Raw genomic sequence first — 11913 nt, 5'->3', positions numbered from 1 at the left:
GTACTTGTGACCTGAATTGGTCACTGATGTTAACAGGATACTAGGCCTGATTGGCCTTTGAACTGACCCAGTCTAATGATTCTTTTATGTTCAGTGGTTGACTGACTACATCTTAACATTAAATGGATAAAAAATCCATTTAAATTTATATATAATAGTGACTTAAGTCATTTCTTTCCAAGAGAGGGTTATATATATAGTCAGCTGCAGTAACCCCGTATCTTGTCCTTGTTGAAAATGCAAGAGATGGGATTATCATCTTTTAGCTTTGCTTAAAACAATAATCTTAATATATGTTCTGCCCCCATGTTCATGGAGGCAGGTGCATTATTATGTGTCAAGCTCCATCCCTGGCCGCCTTCAAATCCAGGCTAAAGGCCTACCTGTTTGATGCTGCTTTTAATTCCTAACTTGTCACCTGCTTGTACCTTATCTTGTCTTCCTCTCTTCAATAGTCCCTTTTTCCCTATGTATCCTATCTGTCTGTCCTACCCTTATCCCTTGTTTGTCCTGTCTGTCTGTCCTGATTTAGATTGTAAGCTCTTTTGAGCAGGGACTGTCTTTTCTTCATGTTCAATTGTGAAGCGCTGCGTACGACTGGTAGCGCTATAGAAATGATTTGTAGTAGTAGTAGTATTCAATTGCATTGTCTGTGTATAGTTAGCACTGTATATTAGGACTGCTTTTCCTATAGTTTGCAGCTTCCTGTGATTGACTCCTTGTGAGTTTTCCCTATTGGCTGTTAGCTCTGAGCTAGGGCCAGCCCTCCCTCTCTGCCCCTGTAGGCTGTGTGAGAGAGTCCAGTCTTCCTTGTATGCCTTGGTGATCAGCAACTGTTCTAGGGACTGATCCCTCCGTAATCTACTGTAATTCCATCAAGATTTATCGCCATCTAGCCACAATCCTCCCCCTGGCTTTTGGTTTGTTAGCGCCACTGCCAATTAACCGCACATATCATTTGAATAAGATTTCTCTTTAGCATCGCTTAGCTATTTTTCTGTGCTGTTGCACTATGGGCTTTTGCATTGCGGGCTTTAGCAGCTAAGAGGCAAACCGGAAGGAGCAGACACTCAACCACTCACATGCCACACCCTTCCCCTCCATCCCCGTTTGGTATCTCTCCCTCTCTATCTCAGACTCAAATGCCCAGCCCCAATACAGCATCTCTCCCTCATTCTCAAACTCCCCACTCCCACGTCCCACCTTCCAACTAGAAAGCTGCACAGGGACAGAAATTCCACCCATCCCTGTCTGTTTCCATTGGAATCTAACCCATCCCCACCTGAACCCATAACCTTCAGAAGTAGTTATTTCATTTAACATAGTAACAGAGTAGATATCGACAGATAAAGACCTATATGGTCCATCCAGTCTGCCCAGTAGAATAGGGACAGGAAATCCACCTAGGTGGATGAACAACAAAATCCCAGGGAACAAACAAATTGAGAAGGAAAGTGGGAAGTAGACCAATGACCAGTGGCGTAGGAAGGGGGAGGCGGTGGGGCGGTCCGCCCCGGGTGCACGCTGCTGGGGGGGTGTCGGCTCCGCTGGTTCACTGCTCTCTCTGCCCCGGAACAGGTTACTTCCTGTTCCGGGGCAGAGAGAGCAGGGAACCAGCGGAGCTGACGCAGCTCCCAGCGACGACGTGCACTCAGGGCGGAGCGCCAGTGGTAAGAATGCGCTCTGAGGGGGGCTGCACATGCCAAGGGGGGGTGCGCCGTGCTGCACCCGGGGGGGGGTGCGAAGCGGCAACCCACCCCTGGGTGTCAGCCGCCCTCGCTATGCCACTGCCAATGACTTTACAGACTGGGACAGCTGGATCGAGTACAAGAGACTTTATTACAGACTCGACACAGATCTATGTTTCGGCCACAGGCCTGCCTCAGGAGCCTCTGTAGTGTGTATGATCAGAAAATGTGCCACAGGACAAAAGGAAAAAATGGTCTTGAAAAAGATCTGGAAAAAGACCTTAGGCTTAAAAATGCAACAGCGCGTAACAGAGTAGATGTTGACAAAGACCTGTATGGCCCATCCAAGCTGCCCAACAAAATTAACTCATTATATATGATTTGTACACCTGTTCTTGATTTATCCTTGCCATTTTTAGGACATAGACCATAGAAGTCTGCCCGGCACTGGCCTTATTGTTAAATTTCTAAAGTTGTTGTCAAAGCCCCCCAAAAGCTCCACTCTGGCCCATCCAAACCTAATTCAGCCTCCGTCAGAGCACAGACCATAGAAGTCAGCCCAGCACTGGCTTTCCTACCTAATCTCCCCTAAGTTTCTTTGGATCTGATCCTTCTAAACAGGATTCCTTTGTGTTTGTCCCATGCATTTTGAATTCCATTACCATTTTCATCTCCACCACCCTCCACTGGAGGGCATTCCAGGCATCTATCACCCTCTCAGTGAAAAAATACTTCTTGACATTATTCCTGAGTCTGCCCCTTTTCAACTTAAATTCTACCACCTTCTCGTCTCTGGAAAAGGCTTCTTTGCGAATTCATTATGTTACTGAAATATGTTAGAAGTTCTGGCAGAAACCCATTTACAACGTATGTATTCTTCCCAATTAATATTTCCAAATAAGCAAAAGCCTTTTATTAAGTTGGAAATATTTTCCTGCGAGTTTGGGCTTACTTTTTTAGAACTCGTGGGTTTCTTTCTGATTTCACAGGTTGCTTATTTTTGGGCTTGGTGCTGCTGACAGCATATGTGAGCGATTGGCTGAGCTGGGGTCCCCTGGGGTGGGGCTCCAGGTGCTAACAGAACAGTGTAGAGCCAGCAAGCAAAAGAGGGTCAGGATAAACACCCGTTCCGGTTCCTCTAATGCCCGGTAGTTGAAAGAGAAGTAGCTGGGTGAATGTTTAAACTTCACAGTATGTTACAAAAAAAGGGCTTATTTTGGGGCTTGTTTTTGAACTATCACTTGTTTTAGGCTTGTTTTTTTAAGGAAAATGCGCTTGTTTTTTCACGACTAACTGGCAACACTATTGTAGATGTGTCAGTGTGTCATAAATCCAGGGCCGTGCCTAGGGTCTCTGGTGCCCCCCTGCAGACTATCAGTTGGCGCCCCCCCCCCCCCCAATGTGGCACAAGATGCAAAGGAAATAGGAGCTGAAAGATGGAGTGCATCTTTGTGGGATTGCTGGACAAATAGAGGGTTTACAACCACTTAGCTTTTTGTGCTTTCATGTTCACGAAATTAGTAATTAAATCTTTGATATCTAACTGGGCACATATATCATTCTCAATAGCAATCATGGCAAGGCTTACAAGCCTTTCTTGCGAAATACTTGATCGCAAATAATCTCTCTATATAAAAGGCAACCCCAACGTTCTGAAACCTCCACGGAAGTTGAGGCGCCCGAGATATCCGGTGTGCCCTGGAGTGTCTGTACCGCCCTCGCGTCAAAACGTCATGATGTCGAGGGCGGAGCTATGACACTCGAGGGCCGAAACGGAAACGCCACAGCGAACATAGCTTGGAGGGACGGAGGGAGGGGGCCCCTTGCTAGCGCCCGTTTCATTCCACTCAGAAACGGGCATTTTTTCCTAGTCCTATATAATAATTCTCACCTCCAACAGGATGTGCCTGGGACCTTGCCTCCCTCGGAGGTGGTCTGCTAGGCAGGCACGCACTAACGTCAGTGACGTCAGTGACAGCTAATACCAAAGCCCACTGCACCCCACTTCTGCAACCCAGTCGACCCCCCTTCTCGGCGGCGGGGAACGGTTTTCACCGAGGGGGGCCGACTGGGTCGCGGAAAGAGGGAGTGAAAACGGAGGGACAGCAGAGTCTGGAACAGCGAGGGAGGGAGGGTGGGGGATGGCCTTGCTAGCGCTCATTTCCTTCCCTTTTGAAACAGGCATTTTTTACTAGTTTTTTATGATTTTTAACCGTGAAAATGATCGCTCACCACTTGCCACACTGACAGGAATTGTCAGCAATATTCTTAGAAACAAATTGCTATACATTGCAAAATAAGATAGCAGATGTAAATTCTCAAAGTGGACATATTCCAAACACTAAAATGAAAATAATATGATTTTTCTCTACCTTTGTTGTCTGGTGACTTTCTTTTTCTGATCATTGATAAGTCTCTGACTCTAAAGTTTAGCAATTTCATTAAAGCAAAATATATTTTCACATATCACAGACTCTTCCTATCCAAGGAGAATCTTTTATATAAAAACAAATACACAAAAAAAAAACCAATCAGATTTTCACTTACCAGCTCTTCTACACTACACGTTAGCTAAACTTCCTCTTTTGCAACTACTGTTGGAACCACCAGCCAATGAAATGGCTTTTAGCTGTAGCTATCCGGTTACCTGATAATTATGCACACATCATTGCAGTCATGCCCTCCTCTCGGTGTACAAGCTCAGAAAAAAAACAAAAACTTTGAACCACTTACAGATTTTAACAATTACACTATTTAGTTTTTATTTCTCCCCAGTCTCACTTGCACACCTCCCTCCAAACCTGGCTGTTCTCTTTAATTTGAATGTTGTTCAAGCTCACCCTGAATGAGGAGTTCTTCCCACACCAAAGACATATATAGCACTGGTTGTATTCTTTCAAACAACTTCAGCAGAGCCTGCCTGCCTCATTGAGCACTGAGGTCGAAGAGGGGAGGGCAGGGGAGAGAAGAGAATCACAGCTTCAGGTAATGCAAGTGAGCTGACCTCAGGAAAAAGGTGCCTGTAGGCGCCCTCCAGAGGTTGGCGCCCCCCCTGCGGTGCTTACCCCGCTTACTGTGTTGGCACGGCCCTGCATAAATCTTTTTTGGTGTGAGCCTCGCTGCATCAGTCTGGGTCAAGGAAGTTTAATGACAGGAGCTGGCATGATCCTATCTGGCCCATTATCTGGGCTGAATGCAGTGTGTGGAGCTTGCCACCATATTGGCCTGAACAAAACAATTGCTATCGCTATTGAAAACAATAGCAAACTTGTGAGGTTTTATTAAATCTCCTCGGTTTTGCATTCCCTTTGTTAGGAGGGAATCATGGAGGGGGGGGGGGGGATGTGAGGGGGAGTTGGGGGGGTTGGGGAATTTTAGAGGGGTCTGTGAAGGGGGAAGGGTTATATTCCAATTGTTTTTGTCAGTACTCCAGAGTGCTGTATTCTGGATTTCAGTGCTACACTATATGCCTTTAATTTTTCTTAGTGCAGCAGTAAAATCCACAATTCATTGCAAATAACAAAGCAGGCTCTGGTCCTGGAGAACTGACAAAAACAAATGGAATATACCCTTCCCCCTTCACAGACCCCTCAAACTCCCTGAGCCCCTCCTAACAGAGGGAATGGAAAACCTAGGAGGTTTAATAAAATTCACAAGTTTGCTATTGTTTTCAATAGTGAAAACAATTATTTTGCTCTGGTCAATATGGCGGATGTGTGAGAGGGGTCACTTGATGTCATGCTGGCTCCTGTCATGAAACCCAAAGAGGTTAGATTGAGAACAGATGGTATGAGCCTATATGGGCTGAAGCCAGTACTACTAGTACTTAACATTTCTAAAGCGCTACTAGGGTTACGCAGCGCTGTACAATTTACATAAAGGGACAGTCCCTGCTCAAAGAGCTTACAATCTAGCAGACAAGTGAACGGTCAAATTGGGGCAGTCTGGATTTACTGAATGGTAAGAGTTAGGTGCCGAACGCAGCAATGAAGAGGTAGGCGAAGCTTTCTGGCAGTAGGCGTAGATTGCCACCATTTTCGCTCACCCAAAACAATAGCAAATGCTATTGAAAACAACAGCAAAAGATTATTAGAAATAACGGACTGCTATGCGTGTCATCTTTAAAAAGTCAAAAGCTGTTCCAGTTGGATAGGCAGTGCCTTAAATGGTAGAGAACAAAAGATTTTTTTAAAACTTGACAGCTTTTTAATTTATTTGAAAGCTTCTCATATGTAGATATAAATATCATAAACTAAACATTGAATATAACTAAAACAGCATACAAATTATTGTAGCTGGTAGAAACAGCTATTTTGTGCTCATTTTTCTACGTTCTATGCAATACAGATGGCCAAATTTCAGTGAGGATATCCTGTTTCCTGATGAGTTCATCTTAACCGTTGTAACCTGCCTTGGAAAGCCCCTTAGTATTATAAAGATGGAATATATTGAAATTAAATGGAAGTAAAAATTAAACTCTCCTTTCATTGGGGCACATGGAATCACATCTTCACTTCATCTGTTTTGTAGAAGTTTATATTTTAGCTACACAAATGGGTTATTCTGTTTTGAGCATATTTCAGGGACTAGTGGTTTTATAAGTCAAAATAAAAATAAATATTTTGTTTCATGCAGATCTCTTTTGTTTGAACATAACTAAATGGGCTAAAAGCCCCTAATGCAGTCCATTGGTTTTCTTATAGTTTCTTCTTGTGATGACTTATACTGTGCCAAAACTGAAATCTCTTCTATTTGGTCGATAGTAAAAGCAGCTCACTGTACATGAGGTTGCACATGAGGAATTGTGATATTGAATAAATAAGTGTATGCTTATGTCCCTAGTCTTGCATCCAAAGTTTATATAATCCTTTCAAGAAAACCAGTTAATCATTTCACTTATTAGTGGAACATAACCAGAGAGGCATGGTATGGTCACATTTTAAATGCTAGGGCCCAGTTAAGGAACAGGTTATTTTGAGTTAGTCTTCACTGGACCAAACTTGCTTTCATTGTGCCATCACCATCCAGCTGGATAGGCTGTGTCTTAAAAGGTGGAGGATAAAGGATATTTTTCTACATTTATATCCCACATTATTCCAAACAAAGTTGGGTTCAATGTGGCTTACATTTGAAAATTCAGTGAGACAGAATAATATAATTTAGTTATATCTTATATCATGGGAGCAAATAGATGGATATATCTGAAACATTTAACAAAGTTGAGATCAGCATATATACCCAACTGGGCATATATGCCGCATGTTCAGAAATCATAGGCATAAGTATAGACAGTTATTCAAATATTATCACATGCATGCACCAGAGCAGGTATCCATACACACATTGTGAAAGTAAAAAAAACAACTTCTACAGAGTACATCCAAAACTTCATTTTTATTTTCTCATTTCCATCTCCAAAATTCCAGACAGCAGATGTACAGATCAGCAGGACACAAAACAGCCCAAAACAAGTACAGTCAGGAACAACACAGTTTATATCTAATTGTTCCACCACCATTAGGATTCACCTTTGGGTTTACATATGCATGTAAGGACTGGACACACGAATTAAAACAAAGTTTAAAGCAAATGCCCTTAATATGTAATAATTGGCAGCAATAATGAAACAGTGAAGGAATATTCACATAACAACAGCTTTATTTCCCATTGAACATAAATAACTTTGTACAAAATTAGTGGCTAATAATGTGCTGAACTGAACAATGTTGGAACATTTAGACTGACTGGACTTCTGCATGAAGGTAGCTCTGCCCTCATTATTCAATATCTGTCTTTTAAACAGTAGTAATAAAAATATCACGTGCATTTTTATAATTTACCACTGCAATCCACAAAGCAAAAGGAGCAAGTTCCCACGTGCCATCTTTTTCTTTTGATCTAGGCACAGGAAAAAAAATATTTAAAATGTTCCTAGGTTTCAACCTAATTCATGTTTGATGTGGGATATAAATGTCATAACTAAGTAAATAAATAGAAACTCTAAATGTTGAGCACCCCATTCTCATAACATGATGTCACTTTTAGTGGCCCTTTACCACGGGAAAAGAAAACATCTCTGCATGAATATAATACGTACTAGGGTGTCCCTATAACCAGCCCCTCCAAATGACACAGATTGCGATTTATAATAAAGTACTACTCAACCTATGAAAAAAAGTTATTCGGTTATTATACTTCCTCTGTGTACATCCGTATAATGCACCAGCTGCAATGTTTAAAAATATAATGAGATTAAACAAAAATGCTACGAAACGACAACGTGGGTGCATGCAGCAGCTCATAGTTTTGTTTGCTGTGTTTTGAGTGCACTGGGATGACGGCGGCCGCGCGGGGAACAGGAAACAGAGGCTAACCTAATTGGCTTCCACGTTTTTGACGTTATCCAGTCTCTTGTTGCCTAGGAGGCAATCTAACTTCCTTGCCCGTAGCGGCTGCGCTGAATTATTGAAGAGCGGATGAGGAGGAGGCGGTGGTTCCTATCTCCAATCCCCTTCTCTCTGGTGTCTCGTTCTTCTGACGCAGTTTCCGGCAAAGCAGGATGCCTCCGATCATGGAGTGAAGTTGTGTCCTAGGGGACTGGGCACCGGAGAAGGAAAGGTGTAGGATTGTTGGTGGGCGATCTCAGGTAATGGAGGGGGAGGGAGAGGGGCCGGATCGTGGACAAGGAGGAGAGTGGAAGACAGAGGGAGAGATGGCAGATGATGGGGAGGGGAGAGTGATCCCCCCCCGATCACCGAATGCGTGTGAGGAGGGGTGGTTGGCGTGTGAAAATGTGAGGGCAGCCGAATGTGTGTGACTTCGTATCTCTGAATACTACATGTGGCTCAATATATGGGCTATAATTTTGATTGCATGGTTACAAATGGCACTTTGTCTTTTGCTTTTTCATTTGTTGAGATGTGTACGTTGGCCTGTCGATGGCAGGCCAGCGTTTTTGAGGAATGTGAGAAGCCAGAAGGTGAAGTGTTTACAATTTTGAATGAGGCATTTTGGATGTTTGTATTCTTTTCTGTTTGCCAGTGTTGTTTTTTGATCTGGATAAAATCCAAGGAGGGTTCTTAGAGTGTGGGTCGTTGAACTTGAGTTGTTGAAGCACATTGTTGATAGCTGAGTAAGTTGTCAAGTGGAGGAGTAGCCTAGTGGTTAGTGCAGTGGCCTGAGAACCTGGGGGGTTCGATTCCCACTGCAGCTGCTTGTGACTCTCCCTTGCCCCAGGTACAAAATAAGCACCTCTATATGATATGTTGATATTCTGCCTTTTTGTGGTTACATATTAAGTCCCATCACCTTTCATTGGCAAGGAAAAATATGCTTTCAGTTATTTGGCTGCCAAATGTGTTCAGGATATTGAGTTATGTGCTTGTTGTTTTTTTGGTATGGGGCAATTTCTCCAAGTGGGTTAGTTTTGCACATATCGTGACAGGAATGAACTTCACGCCTAAGCTAGGGCATATGGCGTATGATCTCAAATTTCTCAAATTTACTGCCAACACTCGCTGTAGTACTTATTGTACCAAAGAGAGCTCCTTTCTGGAGTTCATAAGACGTACATCATAACCAGAACACAGAAAAGTCATTTGTACATGCTACATCTAAAGGTTTTGTGTAAGAACTGGCAGACCAGGCTGGAGCACAGTATTCTGCCACTAAGTAAACAATTTATAGAGTGGTAGTTCACAGCACACTAGCTGGGATATATCAGTTTGTTCCAAGTTTATTACATAGATCACAAGAAGTCTACCATCATCTGCTGGTGGATAAATAAAGGTGTGAGGAAGGTTGGTTAAGAAGATATTTTGGCCACTTGTCCAGTAGTTAAGCACATTCCAAGAATATGACTTTTAGTGTAATAAAAGATTATTGTTTTAGCTAAGCGGTATAGTAAATTCTATATTGAACATAAATATTATATTGCATGGTAAAATAACTCATAAAACGCTTTGCCCACTTATGAAATAGCAAAAACTTATTACAACACTAGTAAGAAATGCCCGTTTCGGGAAAAAATGAAACGGGCGCTAGCAAGGTAATTCCCACGCACCATCCTTCCTCCCTCCCGAGTTCCACAGCCCCCTGTCCCTTCTTCCATTCCTCACTAACTTGTTTGTGAGTTTGTGGTCAAAGTTCGCAGCGCTCTCCCCGCTGCTGCTGTCAGAATCTCTGGAAGTTGGAACTCGTGCGTTGTGCCTTCGCTGCCCCGCCCTCGATGTAATTCGCCGCCCCGCCCTCGATGTCATCGCGTTTTGACGCGAGGGCGGAGCTACAGTGACTGCAGGGCAAACCGGATATCTCGGGCGCCTCATCCGGCTTGAGGCTTCATTGGAACGTTGGAGGTGCCTTTTATATATATAGACTAGCCGTTCATCCCGTAAAAACGGGCTAGTATAGGAAGGGGGGGGTTGAAAGGCCCCCATCCCGCCGCCGAATTTGCCGCTGCTGCTCCCCCTCCGAGTTCGCCCCCCCTGGAGCCGTCACCACCCACCTTCCACCCGGTCGGGCCCTCGCTCCGTATTGAAACAGCGAGGGCACGCAGCACACAGCTCTACTGTTGAGCTGCCGTGGCCTTCCTTCTTCTTCTCTGCCTGTGTCCCGCCCTCGTGTGAAGGAAGGCCGACGGCAGCTCAGCAGAGCTGCGTGCCCTCGCTGTTTCAATAGTGGAGCGAGGGCCCGACCGGGTGGCAGGTGGGTGGCGGTGGCGACTCCGGGTGGGGGGAGTGTTAGCAACGGCGGTGTCCCTCGCAAATGCGCAGTAGAGACCCTCTCTGTTCCGCCCCCGTCATCACGTATTGACGCGGGGGCGGGGCAGAGAGGGTCTCTACTGCGCATTTGCGAGTGAGTACGACACTCGCCATTTATATATATTGATTTTGCCATACTCTAGAGAGGGGTTCTCAATCCAGTCCTTGGGACACCCTAGCCAGTCAGGATTTCAGGATACCCACAATGAATATGCATGAGATAGATTTATATGCCCTACCTGCATTGTATGCAAATCTGTATACCTATCTGTCTGCATGAGTCAAGTTTGACAGCCACAATTAACTGAGGTCTTTCTTCCTCCTTTAAAAAAAAAAAACTATTGAATACAAATGATTAAAAATAAAATCAACAACTTTACACACAAGGACTCTTAAGGAATATCAGGAATTGTGTGTTTACATCACTTGTTTCATATTCTGGAATGTGATTTATCCACTATACGTATATTTTTGGTGTGTTCATTTTATAATACAGGCACAATATATGCACCTATGTACCTTGTTAGCTTAAGTTCCCTATTCTAAAATTACCCTCTGTGTCTCTAGTAGATCACTGTCTTTCTTTGAAAAATGATCTTCAGTGTATGACCATATTGTGGGCACGTAGGACCACCCAGACCTGTGGAATTTGGGGAGTGATCTAAACTGTTTTTCCAGTAATTGCTCCTTCTCATTCTTCCCAGAAATAACTGCTTTATACTTGTATTTTGTGTCCTAGTTACAATGACTACAGCGGCCAGGCCAACGTTTGAACCTGCAAGAGGAGGAAGAGGGAAAGAAGGTGATTTGAGTCAGCTTTCAAAACAGTATTCCAGCAGAGACCTCCCATCCCACACTAAAATCAAATACAGGTAAAGATTATCACTAGCAATCTCCTCATACAGAGCATAGGAGAGGCTCAAACACTGTTCACAGCACAAGATCTGTCATTCTACAAGATTAAGGAATTCTTCTTTGTTCACAGCCATGGTGTGTTCTCAAATTTCAGTTTACCAAATTTCTTAAATAAATCAAATATTATATCATAAATGAGGACTATTATTATTATTTTCTCTTCCCTGTATCCAGATTTACACCTGTGTTTACTAAGGTGCGCTATGGGCGTGTTAGCGTTTTTAACATGCGTGAATGGTTTACGCACATTAAACGCTAATGCGCCCATAGAAATATATAGGCGCGTTAGCATTTAACGTGCCTTAAATTTAAGGGCGCGTTAGAAACGCTCATGCATCTTAGTAAACATACCCCTTAGTTATAGCTTATGAAGAGATCTCATATATTATTAAAAAAGAAAATATATAAAAAAGAAACGTGACCTAAATATTGAAGATTATGTACCAGACTTCTACGCATCTAAATTTTGTAACCGCCTTTTTAGCAATATGTAAGCCACATTGAACCTGACGTACAGTGGGAAAATGTGGGATACAAATGCAATAAATAAA

The 11913-nt window shown here is 43.4% G+C and overlaps 1 protein-coding gene across 1 annotated transcript in view; it reads left to right on the top strand.

Moving 5' to 3' along the window:
- The first annotated feature begins 8206 nt into the window (after positions 1-8206).
- CWC15 (CWC15 spliceosome associated protein homolog) overlaps positions 8207-11913 on the top strand; it is a 30992-nt gene continuing 27285 nt past the window's right edge. The window contains exons 1-2 of the mRNA XM_030200215.1: positions 8207-8334; positions 11187-11319. Of these exons, the coding sequence (XP_030056075.1) occupies positions 11192-11319 (128 nt within the window). The 5' untranslated portion in view covers positions 8207-8334; positions 11187-11191. The remainder of the gene's footprint in view (positions 8335-11186; positions 11320-11913) is intronic.

Source organism: Microcaecilia unicolor, chromosome 4 (genome assembly GCF_901765095.1).
Source record: "Microcaecilia unicolor chromosome 4, aMicUni1.1, whole genome shotgun sequence".
Classification (NCBI taxonomy): domain Eukaryota; kingdom Metazoa; phylum Chordata; class Amphibia; order Gymnophiona; family Siphonopidae; genus Microcaecilia; species Microcaecilia unicolor.
The sequence above is the reverse complement of the archived record's forward strand: the minus strand, read 5'-3'. Positions and strand labels throughout refer to the sequence as shown.